The sequence below is a fragment of the Acinonyx jubatus genome, chromosome A2, assembly GCF_027475565.1.
Source record: "Acinonyx jubatus isolate Ajub_Pintada_27869175 chromosome A2, VMU_Ajub_asm_v1.0, whole genome shotgun sequence".
In the NCBI taxonomy this organism is placed as follows: Eukaryota; Metazoa; Chordata; class Mammalia; order Carnivora; family Felidae; genus Acinonyx; species Acinonyx jubatus.
Genome location: NC_069383.1, coordinates 108,692,358 through 108,709,751, shown reverse-complemented (window position 1 = coordinate 108,709,751; position 17,394 = coordinate 108,692,358). Strand labels below are relative to the sequence as shown.

Sequence of the window (17,394 nt, the reverse complement as noted above, 5' to 3'; positions counted from 1 at the left end):
GTGTTGCAACAGCTAAAAAAAAAAAAAAAAAAAAAAAAAAAAAAAAAAAAAACTGAGCCAAAATGTGTTTCCGTAGCCCATATGCTGAATTCTGGCATCTTTATACCTTTTTCAAGCTGTCGTCAATTAGTAAAGAAATTAATGTCTGTCTTTATGTCCTTCATAAAGTTGAGCTTGTACGTGGATGCTGCAGAGAGCTACAGCGGAGGGCGGTTTCCTTTAGTGGAAGGTAACTCCGTGTGGTTGTAGCTGGGGAGACAAAAACATGCTGTTCCAAGGGTCCGTGGAAGGAAGCCTGGACCATCAGCAAACACAAGAGGAGGAAATGGCTTTTGTTGAGGGAAACAAACTGTTTTTCAGGCCAACAAGCTGTGATCTCGGACTTTTTGCCATATGCACGGTTCGTAAAAAGAGAGCAGAAGACAGAGGCAGAACGCCCCTGGTCACACGCTGTCCTTGCCCTGGTGGCACACAGCCCCCGTCTGGCCTGGATCATATCGCCTCCGTAGCCCCTTGGCCCCGTGACTCTGAGTCCCCCTTCGTCCCTGCTCCCTGCTCTCGGAACCTGATGAGGACGTTTTTAGCACAAGTGGGGTTGCGTAGGCTGATGACTGAACTCGTTTTCTTGATGGCAGCAAATGGCCATTCGGCTGCTAGCTTAAGGATGCAAGTTTACTTTTAACTTGTCTTTGGTCTGAAGCTCTTACACTCATGCAATATGCTGCTGCTAATGGGGTTTCTGCTTATTGGATGTCACAGGAGCACGGAACGCAAACGAGACCTTCCTTGGAAAACAGGCCTTGAAACCGTGATCTCTAGAGCCGGAAGGCAATTTGGGGACGTGGGCATTCTCATCCCAGTAAAGCACTGAGGTTAAACACTGGAATCAGACGGTGCAGCACCATCTTGAGAAAGTTGCTGGAACAGGAAGACTATGGCTTGATGACATAGGCAGCCTCTGAGCTGGTTCTCAGTCACCTCACTTTTGGGTGCATTGGGTATGGCCTGTGCGGTCACACAGATGCCATCTGCACCGGAGTCCACTTGAGTTAACCCAGTGCCTGGGTTATTTTATGAACCCTTGTTTGGGTCACATGTAGGTTCTGTGCTCTCTACCAAAGGTGGAGGAGAAAAAAATATATATGTGACTTGAGCTATGTGTTCTTCAGACCAAAAGGATATTTCCACAGGGTTCTTGCCTGGAAACCAAGTGGGTTTTCCACCTCCCCCATAACAAACAAAGGCCCGGCTCCCTGTGCACATAAGCATGTGAGAAAGCTCAGATTTCCACACTTTGCTGGCAACAGAATTGTCCATTTGGGAAGCATTTTTGGTTCTATGGGTGGAGACTCCCCAAAATAGTCCTATCTTTTGATCTAGAACTCCCATTTTGCCAAGTCAGTCCTAACAATTCTATAAATGTCTGTAAAAAGATGTTCATCTCATTGTTATTTATAACAGCAAAGATTGAGGGCAATCTCAGTGCCTCACCTTTGAGAATAGTTAAGTGAGTCTTGATTTTATCCCCCCGATGGGAAATCATGCAGTCAGTAGACATCACAAGTACAAATTATGTAACAAGGGCGCCTGGGTGGGTCAGCCAGTTGAGTGTCCAGCTCTCGATTTCAGCACAGGTCATGATCCCAGAGTCTTGGAATGGTGCCCCACATCGGGCTCCACACTGAATGTGGAGCCTGCTTAAGATTCATTCTCTCTCTCTTCTCTCTCTCTCCCTAAAATAAAACAAACAACAGCAACAACAACAAACCCCAAATTATGTAACAGTGGGTAAGGGGCTATTGATATAGTATGTATCAAATTACGAATCAACTCTAGGCTCCCAGTGCCTCGCCAAGACCAGGCATACAGCAGGCATTTAGGCAACATTTATTTGGTTGCTTTTCTGTCTTCCTGCAGCAGCCCTGTTAGAGAAGGCCTGTCCATTAGCAGGAGTGACCTCCTCCCCACCCCACGCCCCAGCACATGCCCTTTGGGACCGGATGTGGGAACAGTAGGGGTTGACCGAACAAGGAGTCACATTACGCTCCCTGGCTGTTCTTGCCAAAAGGTACAGCCGTGGCCACCTCCACCTAAACCTTCTGCCCTTCGTAAGGCACGCATCCTGGGTGTCCCAGCAGGAGGCTCCGGCCTGACCCCTTGGTCAGGCACTCGAGGGGTGGCTGACCATAGGGAGGAGCATGAGTCTGTGGGTTGTTAAAAGGAGCCATTTAGGTATCATTCCACAGTTTGACGTTTTTCTTCCAATGACGTGTCTTAGAGGTCTTCCCAGGTCAGTTCACACAGTTCATGCTGGCAAGCCATTGAATTGAGAACAAACTTTTTTTTTTTTAATGTTTATTTATTATTGAGAGAGAGAGAGAGAGAGAGACAGAGGATGAGCATGGGAGGGGCAGAGAGAGAGGGAGACACAGAATCTGATGCAGGCTCCAGGCTCTGAGCTGTTAGCACAGAGCCCGACACGGGCCTCGAACCCACAAACCGTGAGATCATGACCTGAGCCGAAGTCAGACGCTCAACGGACTGAGCCACCCAGGCGCCCCAAGACCAAACTTTACTGATAGTCATTTCTGGTCGGCGAGGACAGGAGTGGGTTGTTTTTTGTTTGTTTGTTTTGTTTCTTATTTCTGCAGCTAATACTTAGTGATCACTTCCTCTATGCCCAGCACTGACCTGAGGACTCTGTGCAGATTATCTCAGTCAATCTTACCAACAATCCAAGTCGGGTAGGGTAATTATTGCCCCCTGCCTTGTAGCTGAAGGAAGTTGAACACACTGCATGACGCCTTACTATAACGAAGCCAGATTTGACCTGAGGAAGTCTAACCCCAGAGTCGTCCTACCTAACCCCATACTCCACGGCTACCTCAATGCTTGTTGGGTTCTCCCCAGACATGGGGCTGGTGGCTACCATACGGGACAGTGCAGCCCAGTCTAGCACCATCCTGCAGTCACACTGCCTGGTGGCACAAAGACCTTGGTGCCCTGCAGCCGGGATGGCTGGGGAACACTCACTGCACCGGGTGCTGGGCTGGCAGCGGCAGGACCACGGCCCATCCCTCCATGCTGGGAGATGAGCAGCGTGCCCAGGTGGTAAGGTGGGCAGAGAGGGCCAGAGGGTCGGTCTCTAACCTCTTCACAGGCAGGGCCAGCAGGGATCAGGGGCTCCAGCTAGCAGGACCCCTAGGATCCTGGCAGATGGCTTCTGCCAAAGGCCTCCCTTTGCCTGACAAGACTGAGTGGGTGGGGAAAGCCTGCGGCCGGATTCCAGGCTCCCAGCCTCCACCTCTTCACCGTTAACACGCGGGACTCCCACCCCTCATTAGGAGGTAGGGATTTGATTCAGGAAACAAGGCTTCCTGGGGTATGGCTTGCCCCTGCATCTGCTTGAGGAATCAACAGGAAAGATCTAAATCATCATTTCCAAACCTCTAGGAACCAAGGGCACTTCTGACGTTGGTCTCCCTTGCTGACATGTTAGTGCATAATTAATGCTAGTTTAGAGGAGTGGCTGATTTCACTGTATCCTGTGCTGGAATTGACAACACCACACATGTTTCAGTGCAAAGAATGCAGAGGTGCCTAATAATGACAGTAAGCATTTATTGAGCACTTCCTGCGTGCCACATACCTTATACTCATGCCCTCCCTTAGCCCTCATGGCGCCCCATGGAGTGGGCTTTGTGAGTGCCCCTCCCTGGAGGTGAGGAAGCCGAGCCTTTGGAGGCAAGGTCACCTGCCCCAGGTCACAGGGAGGCAGAGCTGACTCCAGCCCTCCACCTTAACCCCAGTCTTCTACTGCCTGGCAGCCTCTGGCTTTTGCCTGTTTGTCTTTACGTAGACGGTGATCCTGCAGGTTAGAGTTGTTATCACGGGGCTCCTGGGGGGCTTAGTCAGTCGAGCATCTGACTCTTGATTTCAGCTCAGGTCATGATCCCACGGTCATGAGCTCGAGCCTCGTGTCGGGCTCTGCAGTGACAGCACGGGGCTTGCTTGAGATCGTCTCTCTCTCTCCTTCTCCCTCTGCCCATGAGCACGCTCTCTCTCTCTCTTGCTTGCATGAGCTTGCATGAGCACGCTCTCTCTCTCTCTTAAAAAATGTGTGTGTGTGTGTGTGTGTGTGTGTGTTTGCGTGTATACATATATGATCTCACGTCCTGGAGAAATGAATCTGCGCTTCTTTTAAGGCAACCCACTTCACTGTGCGCATTGCCCTTTGTTTTTTCAAAGTAGCCCTTGGCCGAGTTTCAATAGAAGCTGAACTTGGGTTGCAGCATCGCTTTGTTTTTATCAAGCAACTGAAGAGCCCCACGTGGGAATTTCTGGAATCGGGTGGAGGACATGGCAGATTGAACCTCATGTTTTGGAAGAGGGGGAGAAAGGGTCTGTTATATGTTAAACCTGGGAATTTTTAGTTTGCAGGAAGTCGAGCTGAAAGGTAGTTTGGTGCTTCGTTTCTAAGAAATCCACGGACCAGCTGTCCTTCATCTCTTTGGAGAGCTGGTTTGTGAATTTTCTCCTCTGAAACCGTATGTAGGGACAGGGGTCTGTGCTGGCCTGTGCTGAAGACCTGTTACATGCCGGGCATGCTGTGCGATTTCACTGATTCCCCCAACAACTTTATGAGATGGGTACGTGTCTTCCAGTTTTGCACTCAGGCAAGAAACCGGACATAACCATCCTCTTCCAATGTGTGTCTCATTCCCTTGCTTTTATCACCTAGGTATAAGACTCTAAAAAGATACATTGTTGGCTTTTCCTTGGGTTTTTTTTGTTTGTTTGTTTGTTTTTAGCTTTTATGTAAAATAGCTGAACTGCACACTTTCCCAGTCTTTCATGACTTGCTTTTTTCATTTTATATTTTGTTGCTAAGTTTTGACCATGGGGCTGCGTGTAAGCTTTAACTTACTGCTTTGACTGTAGAGTAGTCCCCTTTGCTACAAGATGTCCATCCTCTGGCTACGACCACAGGCTGCTGCACAGTCGTATTCCTGTCTCCTGGGGCACGCACGTAGATTTCTCTTGGGTGTATTTATGCCTAGGGTAGAATTGTTGGGTTGTTAAGCATGAAATTTCCACCCTACAAGATGCCCAAATGTTTTCCAAAGTGATTGGACCGGTTTCTCCCTTTCCTGTAGCGTATATGAGCTGGTGCTTACATTAGACTTAGAAGTAGGGGTTTCGGGGCGCCTGGGTGGCGCAGTCGGTTAAGCGTCCAACTTCAGCCAGGTCACGATCTCGCGGTCCATGAGTTAGAGCCCCGTGTCAGGCTCTGGGCTGATGGCTCGGAGCCTGGAGCCTGTTTCCGATTCTGTGTCTCCCTCTCTCTCTGCCCCTCCCCCGTTCATGCTCTGTCTCTCTCTGTCCCAAAAATAAATAAAAAACGTTGAAAAAAAAAATTAAAAAAAAAAAAAAAAAGAAGTAGGGGTTTCACGAGGGCCCTCTCCTTGCCCCTAACTGTGCCTGCTCCTCTCTGGTAGCTATCCACAGCTAACACGCCCTCTGGGTTTTAGTAGCCGTGACTCCCACATCTGGCTCCTGCTGGTCCAGCCACAAGGTTCTCAAAACCAGAGGCTCCACAGTGACCATCTGTCTTATTGGTCTGAACCACACATCCTGCAAGGGCCCCGCCCACCTGGTGATGGCTGACCTCTTGTGGGGTGGCCAGGAATGCAGGGCCGATACCCTAATTGCAGTAGGAGCAAGGGTCCGTCCTCCTATCAGCCTGATGTCCCCAGGAACACCAAAGCCAGCTCTCTGGAGCCTAGGCTCTGAGTCAGCCCCACACCCCTCCCGTGGCTGCCTTGCCCATGGGAGGAAACTCCCCAGGAAGGTCAGGAACAGTTGAAATCACCGGGCTGATATGAATAAATGCAATGGCCTGCTAGATAGCTAATCACCTTGGATCTCTCTGGGTGATGGGGAATTGGGCCAAGGCCAAGACCAGAGCTCTTTTCTTGTTAGTTTGTCTTTCCAGAGCTGGTTTTTCTGGCAGGCTGAGCAAATCCTGCGGGGCCACCTGTGTGGCTTGTGGGAAGGCAGCCACCTTGGAGGGTGGGGGGCACCTCCAGAGCGGCAGAGTTGAGAAACACGGAGAGCTCTCTGCTTGTGCAGAAACCCTCACACGGGATGGGAGCTGGGGCAGTTGAAGCCGTGGGCTCTACCACAGACCCCTCACCAGAGATGCCAGGGTGCCGCGTCCACACAGAAGGTGGCAAAGTTGGGAGCTGGGGCCCGTGACATCTCGTGGAAACCGTGTTATCATTCTAGAGTTGCCTCGGTGACATGTGCCTTTCAGAAGGCAGAGGCTCAGGAGAGCGCGGGTCTGATGCTGACATCTGTATCCACAGGCCCCAATTTTAAGTAACACCTGTATCTCTTCCCTTGATGGTAAAGGTACGGTGTGGCTTACCAGCTCCGCCACTCTGAGGCTTCACGCGGACTTCCTTCCCAGCGTCTGTGGGCCTCAGTCTGCCAGTCTGCAAGGAAAGCGGATGGTGCTGCCAGCCGGCCTCTAAGCCGAAGGCTGCCCTCCTCCATGTGGGTGGAGGTCAGGACAACGTATCTTTTATTGGGGAAAGTCTGTGGCTCACTGTGTCTTCAGTCCCCCTGCCCTGGGGGCGGCTCCACACCATGACAACTCCCTCCCTCCACCTGGAGATGAATCTTTCCCTCCCAACTCCTGGCAGCCAGAGCCAAGGCGGCATTGGGGTCCCTTATACCCAGGGGGACACAGATGTAGTCAGTGGACAAATCCTTGGACAGCATTTTTCATGATGGTCTTGTGGCAAAAGGGATCAAGTGAAGCCAATTTTTAAAGAAATGCACATGTCACTCTTCTTTGTGAAACTGTCCTCGGTGCCCCTTCTCTCTGAGTAGATGCCGCACCCAGACTGTGGCCCCCGCCCCAAGGCAGCACACTTCCTTCCTCTCACCCAGGGTCCTTGTCCACTCTGTGCCTGGGGCGGGGGCACGCTCACCCTGCCCTTCCCGGACCCGGCCGTTCTTCCCAGCTCAGCTCAGACGGCATGTCCTCGAGGCGGCCCTGCACCAGGCAGGCTGCCGAACCTCCCAGAAACATGCCTTCATGTCTGTGAAGCTCGCAGGCGTACCTACAGAGTCTGCCCATGGTAACACGTGTGAACACACTTTGCTCATAGACACAAGGTGTTCCGCGAACGTCTGTTGCTGTTTTTCGTGGTTCAGTTCAATTTAGATATCAGTCTCTGCCCAGCCTGGATGTTCCCACTGTGCCCCGCTCTCAAATATTTGCGAAGGCTCTCAAAGGATGCCTCCCAGCGCCCCTGTGTTTGCACGTGTACAGGCGCTAAAGAGCTCAGCCGCTTGGGGAGTGTGAGCCACCCCGCGTGAGACACCGCCAATCAGCCACTCCCAGGACTTGCCTCAGGTGTGAGCAGCTCCGGGCATCAGCTGGGAGGGAAGGTGCCAGCTGTGTGTTTTCACAACGGGCCCTTTATCCTATCAGGAAGGGCTTTTCTTTTCATGCCATCAGCTTCCAAACCTTCTGCTTCCTGCCCAGGTTTTGCATGGAGCCGTGACAGTCACAGCACTGGATTCGGAGCCTGGACCCCACGCTGGAGTCCTCGGTGGCCTCTAATGCGCTGGCGGGCCGAGCATGAGGGTGCTAGAAAATGGGGAGATGGATCCCTCACTTGCAGAGTCGCAAGGATCAGATGGAATAAACTCTGGAGAAAGGGCTTTGTAAATTATGAACTGCCATGCGAATGTCAGGTGCTGTTATTACCGCTTTGTCAACACCTACACTCTCTTCCCTTCCTTAGGGCTGTGGGTTACCTTTTCTTCTATAACAAAATGACCACTGAGTAGAACTGGTCCCCTAAGAAAAGGGAAGTGGGGTGTTCATTTCTTTCTATTCTAACGTTAACAGGATGATCAGCTTTCTGGATCCTTCTCATGGATTTTTTTTTTTTTTTTTTTTTTTTTTTTTTGCACGTGGTAGGTAATAGCATGGAAAATAGAAGTATTTTGTATGAGACAAAGAGAGACTGGGATTATTTAATCATTCAACAAAGAATGGCTAAGTGTTTACTTTTCATCAAAAACAGGGCTAGAGTTTTAAGGGTAACTAAGATTGGTTTTAATCAGGTGTGGTAAGTCACACAGACACAAAGGTGACTGTCATGAAGTAACAATTTATTATATTCAAGGGCACCTGAGTGGCTCAGTTGGTTAAGTGTCCAACTTCTTGTGGTTTGCAAATGTGAGCCCTGCATCGGGCTCTCTGCTGTCAGCATGGAGCCTGCTTCAGATCCTCTGTCCCCCTCTCTCTCTGCCCATTTCCCACATATTCTCTCTCTCTCTTTCGAAAATAAACAAAAAAAGAATTTATTGTATTCATAGATCTCTACAAACAGGAAACATGGCACCAGGTAGGGTCACCCAAAGAAGCACCAGGGTCATCAGGAGGCAGAGAGAGTGAGGGGAAAGTGGGGGCAGGAAACTTGACTGTGGTTTTCGGGGGAACAGGTGAGGCGGGAGAAGAGGCATAGAATCAACTGATTTGAATACTTCAGCATGCTCTGGGGCTCAGCGCTGTCCCTAGTTATCTGGTACCTAGCCCTGGGGTGATTAGGGCAGGGGGTTAGTACCCTGGAGTGTGAGAGCCAAAGAGGAGGGGTCCTGGGGTGAGTGGGCTCCGGAAGGCTAGCTCACAGACGAGTTCTTTCCCATCTCTAGAAATTGGCTAGCCCTAGGAGGGACAGTCCCTCTAGGGCCAGCAGTAACCAGAGGCTTAAGTGTCAAAATACAGAATAAAAAACATAGTACGTAGGGAAACCAGGCAAACAAGACAAAAATATGTTGGATGAAGGTCTGTGGTGCAGGGTTCTTTAAAAAGTGAGGGGCACCTGGGTGACTCAGTCGGTTAAGCGACTGGCTTTGGCTCAGGTCATGACCTCGCGGTTCGTGGGTTCAAGCCCCGTGTCGGGCTCTGTGCTGACAGCCCGGAGCCTGGAGCCTGCTTCGGATTCTGTGTCTCCCTCTCTCTCTCTGCCCCTCCCCCACTTGTGCTCGCTCGCTCTGTCTCACTCTCTCAAAAATAAATACATTTAAAAAAAGATACAAGGGAAAGAAGAATTTGAATTGCCCATGCAGACTAGTGCTCAGTTGGCTCAGTCTACTCGGCGGGAAGGGAAATGAATCACATCAACTGTAAGTGGAGTCATGGGGTTAAATCTCTTTGATGAGTGGCCATTATGGAAATACTGCCTACAATTCATGTGAAAGGCATTAATCAAGCACCTACCTTCCGTGGGGTCTGTGCATGGAGCCCTGGGGAATATGCAGATGAATAAAATAGGATCCTTGCTCACAAGGACAGCCTGGCGAGTGTGGGGTCCATGCCTGCCGGATCTCCTCTTTCGTGTCTGTGGCAGACAGGCAGACATCACTAATTACTCACAGCCTTCTTTTCTGCCCAGTCCAGCCAGACTCGCCTTAGAATCCTCCAGAGCAGAGTGCAGTGGGGGGTCAGCCACTAATCAGGGCTTTTGTCACCCTGGCTCCAGGGGCCCTCAGTCCGTGGTGGGGGGATGCTGGAGGAGAGAAAGGGGGGAAAGTCTCATCAACCCACGTTTGATGGAGACCGGAAGTGCTTTGGGAGTGTGGAAGGGGAAGAAATCACACCTGCATCCAGGGGATTGGAGCAGACATCATGGAAGTGATAGGATTTGAGTCTGGTCTTGAAGGACTTGGCTCCTGGCCTGGTGCAGGAGTGAGGGCACTGTGGCAGAAGGGCTGTTCCATGAGAGGCACGAGGCAGGAAGTGGATGTGCTTTGAGGAACAGTGGGCAGGTGGTTGGCAGTGTGGCTTGGAATGTGCTTTTTGTGGAGGCAGAGGGACGAGTGGGAGCCTTTAGCGGAGGCCCCGAATGCTGGCCTGGAATGTGCAGACTGAGTTCTGAAAAGTGGGGAAAGTCTGGCCACTTCAAGATCAGAACAGTGCCCAGAAGACAAGGTGGAGCAGTGCCCAGCAGGTTGGAGCCGGGAGAGCTTGAGGAGGGGGTGGGCAGTGAAAGGCAACAAGGGTCACCCCCTGCGAGGGATGTGGTTGTGCAAACAAGAAGACTGGTTCAGGAGGCTGTGCATCTGGAAGTCTGGAAGGATTCAGGGACCAGCTGGATGTAGGGATAGAATGAAAGTCAAAGACCACAGCTCTGTTTTGGCCTGAATGATTCAGAAAGATGATGGGGCTGTGAACCACCATGTGGAACCCAGGAGGGGAGCCCCTTTGAGAAGCAGTGTAGGGGCCATGTGACCATCAGGAATCTTTAGGACCAGGGGATGGCAAGACAGATCTGCAGCTCTGGAAAGAGCCTGGAACCAGAGACTGTGTGGCTAGGAGACATCTTCATTAGGAGGAGAGCCAGAGCACGGGAGCCACAGACATGAGCAAGGGCAAACCTGGGACGTGACCAGGGCCTCCTGCACCTAATATGTAGAAAGGATGGGCAGATACTGTCATGTTTAATAATAGGGGCTAACTCACAAATAAGCAGGCCGGCGGAACTGAACAGAAATCCAGAAATAGACTAGATTCAAGTGAAAAGGGAACTTTCATGTATGACAAGAATGAGCTCACCATGAGGTCATGAAGGACTTTTTCCTGAATTTTGTTAAGACAATTAAGACCCATCTGCGTTTTGGAGCTTGATAGAGGGGAGCAGTTTTACGACATTGTGAGTACCGTTAATGCCACTGAACCGAACGCTTCAAAGTGATTAATGTAAATTTCATGTTATGTACAACCACAAAAAAAGAAATGAAACCGTAAAGTCACAACATATGACTGAAATGAAACCGTAAAAGAACTTACAACATGTGACTGACCTACCTTAGAACCCTGAGGTGGAGAAAGCCTTTACAGCCAAGAATCAAAACTCAGAAGCCATGAAAAGAAAGGATTGATCGTTTGACTATTTAAAAATAAAACTCTTCTGGGGCACTTGGGTGGCTCAGGTTAAGCGTCCAACTTCGGCTCAGGTCATGATCTCACAGTTGGGGAGTTCGAGCCCCACATGGGGCTCTGTGCTGACAGGTCAGAGCCTGGAGCCCACTTTGGATTCTGTGTCTCCCTCTCTCTCTGTGACCCTCCCCCATTCATGCTCTGTCTCTCTCAAAAATAAACATTAAAAAAATTAAAAGATAATAAAACAAAAAAATTAAACTCTTCTGCACAGCCACACACAGCATAAACAAAATCAAAGTACGAATGAATAACTAGCATATAGAAAGCTCTTAAGTACCAAGATGAAATGTAAGACCCTAAAAGAAAAAATAAGCAAAGACATGAATTCTCAGTTCACCACAAAAGAAATACAACTTGTTCCTGAGGAGATGTTCTATCTACCCTTTCTCTCTTATCTTACTGGTAAAAATCCAGACTCGCTTTGTTGGCAAGACTGAGAGAGACCAGCCTTCTCCCATCTCTGGCCGATCGAGGAAAGACAGCGCGTCCCACGTGGAGGGAGATTTGGCAAAAACTACCAAAGTGACACACACACGTCCTTTTCAACCTGGCAACCCCATGTCTAGACTTACGCCCTGAAGGCGCGTCTTCCCCATCATGACATCCCCGGGTTATTCATTACAGTCAACTGTGTAATCAACAAGAGATTGGCTCTTACACAAATAGTTTGCAATAAGAGACTGTCTGAAGAAACTTTCATTCACTCACAGAAGGAGTACCACGCAGCAGGAAAACAGAATGGAGAAGAGTTCTGTGGCCTGGTTGTGGTGCGGAATAATCTCCAGAATATGCTAAAAGTGGGGGGGGGGGGGAGTTGTTGTAGAGTCACGTGTGGCATGCTACCTTTAATGTAGGAAAGGAGGGAAAATAAGCATAGAAAGATAGATGGATAGATAGATAGATAGATAGATAGATAGATAGATAGAAAGAAGGTGCCTAGGTCACTCAATCGGTTGAGCACCCGACTTTTGATCTCAGCTTAGGTCCTGATCTCAGGGTTGTAAGTTCAAGCCCCACCTTGGGCTCCAGGCTGGATGTGAACACTACTTAAAAAAAAAAAAAAAGATCAGGGCGCCTGGGTGGCTCAGTCAGTTGAGCATCTGACTTCAGCTCAGGTCATGATCTCATGGTTTGTGAGTTCAAACCCCACCTCAGACTCGTTGCTCTCAGCGCAGAGCCTGCTTCAGATCCTCTGTCCTCTCTCTGACCCTCCCCTGCTTGCGCGCTCTCTCAAAAATAAATAAAACATTTAAAAAACGTATCTTAAAAAAGAGAGACGATTTTCATATTTCTGCAAAAAAGAAACGCTTCGAGGAAAAACCAGAAAATGACTAGAGTGGTGAACCACAGGGAACAAGAGGGAAAGATCGAATAGATAGGCATAGAAGCAAGACGTGGCTGGCTGAATCTTTTTATAAATTTCTAACTGTTGTAGCAGGTCAATGCGTATGTATTCGGAAAAGAAAATTAAATTGAAAAGCGAAACTTAGAGCTGGAATCGAATTTATTTTGAAATTAATGACTCTAATTGTGTATCAAATTAGAAGCACACAGAGAAAATAATTATGACACATTTGAATAACTTGAACTTGAAAAATAAGACTCTGGCCATATCATTACTGAACTATATTCTAAGGACCGCGGGGCGGGGGTGGGGGGTGGGGGAGGGGAATGGAGGATTGTTGTTCAATGGGTGTATCAGTCAGCTGGGCTGCCATGACAAAGCACCAGAATAAGCGGCTTAAACAGCAAACATTTATTCTCTCACAGCTCTGGAGGCCTGAAGCCCAAGACTGAGATGTGGGCAGGGCTGGTTTCTTCTGAGGCCTCTCTCCTTGGCTCGCACATGGCCGTCTTCTCCCCGTGTTCTCACATGGTCTCTCCCCTGTGCACGTGCTCTTGATGTCCCCGTGTCCAATTCTCCTCTGCCTTCAAGGACACCGGTCAGATAGGGTTAAGTCCCACTGTAATGGCCTCTTTTAATGAGATCCGCCCTTTGAAGGCCCTGCCTCCAAATACAGTCACATTGTGAGCTGCGGGGGTTTAGGAGTTCAACACCAGAATTTTGGAGGGACACAATTCAGCCCATAACCACGAGTGTGGGGTTTTGGTTTGGGACGTTCTGGAGCTGGACGGTGGTGATAGCAGCACGAGACTGTGAATGTACTCAATACCAGTGCACCGTATGCTAAAAAAAAGTTAAGATGGTACATTTTGTGTTATGTATATTTTACCACCATAAAAAAGTAAAAATAAATTTAAGAAGGGAGAAAAAATCCTCAGAGGGGCAAGAGAGTAGAGGGTGCCACTGAGCAGGTGACAGAGCTGGTGTGCAGCGACCCCGCGTGCCTGCCCCCAGCGGTGGGGCTGGGACACCAGGGCCAGGGATTCGTGGCAGTAAGTCCTTACCCTTTCCATCTGTGAAATGGGTGCTGCCATCATTATTACCATGGCAGGTGCCTTGCAGAGGTGGCAGGAAGGGTTTGGGCAGATACCCTGGCTGTGTGGCCCCTGTTCTTTTTTGTGACTTTCAAATACTTGCATCAGTGGCTTTCAGCCTGAATAAGGAAGCCTCAGCAGCGAGCAAGCTGTTTCTATAGCGACTGATGTCCTTCAGAGAGGGAAAACGTGGAGAGACCCTAAGAAAAGAACAAGGGGGAACGAACAGCCCAGAAACGTGGCAGATAATAAAACACAGGAGGAATGCACTGTGACCTAGTTTTCCTGCGGTTTCGTCGAGATTTCTGGCAAGTGCACCTGACAATTTCATCCTAACGCATATCTGTCATGTTAGTGTCACTGAAAGCTGTAAAGTGAGGTGACAGGATGCAACACTTTACCTGGTGAAAGGCTAACACTGAAACACAACTGTGAGGATTAAGAAAGTGGGAAAACCCCAGAAAATTCCGAGCCCCATCAGTCTTAGTCCCGGCCACTTGGTGGAAGATCGGGCCTGGTGAGACTTGGTGCACCTGTCCTTTTCTTTCTTCCTTGGAAACAAGGAAAGCGTCCTGGCCGCACGGGCAGGCTTTGTGCGCTGGCTCGTCACTTCCTGGTCGTGTGATCTTGGGCAGGTTCCTTAACCATTCTGTGCTTCAACTTGCTAAGCTGTAAAATGGGGAGAGGATTCCCACGTCGGACAGCGGTTGCAAAGAAAGGATTCAAGGGGCGGGGGCGGGGGGTGACCCATTCAGGTCCTCAGTAAAGAGTGGCTGGTAACTCCTGTGGGGAAGTCACTGAGCTTGGGCTTTGTCAGCCTCCCGGTAACTGTGGTTCTCTCGTCTCCCTTTCCCTTCCAGTTGGCCATGGACAGAGCGAAGGGGAGAGGATGGTAGTGTCTGACTTCCACGTTTTCATCAGGGATGTGCTACAGCACGTGGATATCATGCAGAAAGACTACCCAGGGCTTCCTGTGTTCCTGCTGGGCCACTCCATGGTAAGTAGAGCACAGGAAGACCCGGCCCAGGTCAAGCTGGATCCCCAGCCTGGGGTGTGAGGTGTGATAACCCAGTGATGGAGAAGAGGCAGCCCCACCTCCCCACCCCGGGTGCTCTCTGCCTTGCCGGCACGTCTGCCTCTGCGTGCCCCGTACTTGGAGTTCCCGGGAAATTTAGTGCTTAGGACAGACCAGGACAGAATCCTGGAGACAGCCCCAGACAGAGCTGTCAGGGGCCCCTTCCTTCCCATCAGGGCCCAAGGCTCCAGGAGGCTCCCTGCCAGTCCTCACTGAGGACCTCTGGTGTGGGACCTCTCAGGAAACCAATGTTTCTTCCGAGCTCTGTTGGCCCCTCAGTGCCATTTCACAGGGAGGCCCCCCAAGGGCCCTTCTCCCCACAGACCCACTTCTCAGAACGGGGCTGCCTCTTGGGTCAGTGAGAAGCACAGGGGAAGCTCCCTGACATCGTGTTCCTGCCCCAGCTTGTACAGCACAGATGGGAACTAGGGACATAGTCTCCCCAGGGAGACAGTTCCTTAAAAGTCACCCAGAATCCTTTTAATCTTTCAAATGTGTAAAATCCTCTAAGAATCAACCAAGTGTCATCTTTAAATCCGTGGTCCTCAAATTGGTGGCCCCAAGGGCACAACCTGACACGTTGGCTGGCAGAGAACTCTGAACTGATCCAATTTGGATGTGGGGTAGAGCGGGGGACTTTTCACTCTGGGGCAGGGGTGCTGCCCCTTCATCACAGCCCATCTTGCTTCCAACATTTGTTACCTACCTGGGTTCTATAAGCATTTGCAACTTCAGCTCTTGGTTCCACTTACCCTCAGCATCAGCAAACAACCAAGACCTCATGATTTCAGCACCATTCGTGTTCACTAAGTATTTTTCTTGGAACCTAATCTAAATTTCTGGGACCTTTACTGAACCAGGAAGAGAGGGAAAAAAAGAAAAAAGTATCGTGATCTCTTCTTCTAATCAGATCACATACAAAACACAGATCTCATATTAAGCCTGACGGAATGGCTGAATTGGGGGTCTGCCAGCTTTTGGCTTGAAACGAAGTAGGAATGTGTTATTTAACTTGCAGCCCACAAGCAGGAACCTTATTTATATCTCTCTGAAATGTTTGCTCTTGGAAAACCCAGAGAAAAAAACATGTGTAATAAAATAATTGCAGATCCAGTTTATCCAACATTCCATGGTGTCTATTCCAAGGTAGACCTCGTCAGGGCTCCGGGCCAGGACTGTAGCTCAGGATGGTGCTCCTTAGAGACATGTGTGCTGGTGAAAGCAGCCTCCGTGCATTTTCCTTTGCAGGGAGGTGCCATCACCATCCTTACAGCCGCAGAGAGACCGGGCCTCTTCTCCGGCATGGTCCTCATTTCGCCTTTGGTTCTTGCCAGTCCTGAGTCTGCAACAACTTTCAAGGTAAGTGGATTTCCTGTTCTGTGCCAGTCCTGCACTTCTGGGGACCCGGAGCATCCACTGATTAGCTAGAGTCTGGGGAGAAGGGCTGAAGTCCATTCTTGGATGTCACACGCTACAGGGTAAAGGTGGGGACACATATCAAACGCTGTTGCCACTGGGGTTCTGGATTTTCTAAAGTCAGGTGTGGTTTTTTTTCCAAGAGACAAAATTTGAAAAATGAGTTCCTGTTTGCGCATATTTTACTGGTGAGAGTTAAAAAGAGAAAAGGGGACACACGTGTTAGGAATCCAGCCAAATAACCTTTGTTAACAAGTCAAGTGCAAGGCTCAAGCTGATTTTCACTGAATATTTACCAACTTCAACCAAAAGTGCATGGTGAGTGGATTTGCAGGCAATTTGTAATTGCGACACAGAGTACGTGTACCCACTGTGGCTCTGCTCCAGCCCAGAGCATCTTTCCCTCTGACTCTAATGATTCATTGCTTTGTTTCATCCATCACTTTGTTTTTCTGGTCATACTGTTACACAGTGGTACACAGGTATATGTTCTTGGATTCTGGGGCTTTGACCTACTGTGACGAGGCAAGTGAGCTGACAAATACAGGTGACCCTTGAACAACGGGAATGAACTACGTGGGCCCACTTACACAGAGATGTTTTTTCGATAAACGTAGCACTGTACTGTTAATATATTTTACCTTCCTTACGACTTTCTTACCAGCATTATTTCTCTAGCTTCCTTTATTGTAAGGATATAGCATGTAATACATAGAATATACAAGATATGTGTTAATCAACTGTTTACGTTATTGGTGAGGCTTCCCGTCAACATTAGGCTATTAGTAGTTAAGTTTTGGGCAAGTTAAAGTTACACACGATTTTAAACTGGATGGGGGGTGCGGCGCCCCTAGCCCTCGAATTGTTCAAGGGTCAATTGTACCACCTAGAAGTAGAACAGGTGTTTTCTCTCCCTGAGAAAAGAGATGAAACCATTGTCTCAGCAGGACTGCTTGTTGGGAAGCTGGGGTGGGAATGTTATGGACCCACCTTTTGGGGGTTTAAGGAGAGCATAACTGAATGAGAGTGGAGAACCCAACCCTGTGGGTCCCAAGGAAAGGGTTGATCTCAGGTCAGCGCCCGGTGGGGCTGCTGCCTCCTATGCCAGTTGTCGGACTCTCAAAGGGCTTGAAGGGAGGGGTGAGGGGTCACGAGGCCATGGGGGACTGGGCAGCCATCAGCCCACAGCTTAACCCTACTTTCCCTGGCCTCACAGTCAAATGACAGCAGGGCCATTTAAATAATCGCCTTAGCTCTGATGCCTGCAATATTCTCCTGAGGACCCAGGCCAGGGAGCACAGTATAGGGAATGAAACTTTATAAAAATGTTTTCAAAGTGTTGCCTCCAGCCCACAGCCAGAGATGGGTTGGGAGGTCCCGTGTACAGGCGTTTGGTTGATACAGAAAAACGTCACCAATTTGAAATGGGGACAGGCTA

At 49.6% G+C, this 17,394-nt stretch overlaps 1 protein-coding gene across 6 annotated transcripts in view; it reads left to right on the top strand.

Moving 5' to 3' along the window:
- MGLL (monoglyceride lipase) overlaps nt 1-17,394 on the top strand; it is a 247,223-nt gene that overhangs the window by 199,220 nt on the left and 30,609 nt on the right. For all 6 annotated transcript variants that reach the window (XM_053218848.1, XM_027049803.2, XM_027049801.1 and 3 more), the window contains 2 exons: nt 14,326-14,462; nt 15,789-15,899. In XM_053218848.1, the coding sequence (XP_053074823.1) occupies nt 14,326-14,462; nt 15,789-15,899 (248 nt within the window). The remainder of the gene's footprint in view (nt 1-14,325; nt 14,463-15,788; nt 15,900-17,394) is intronic.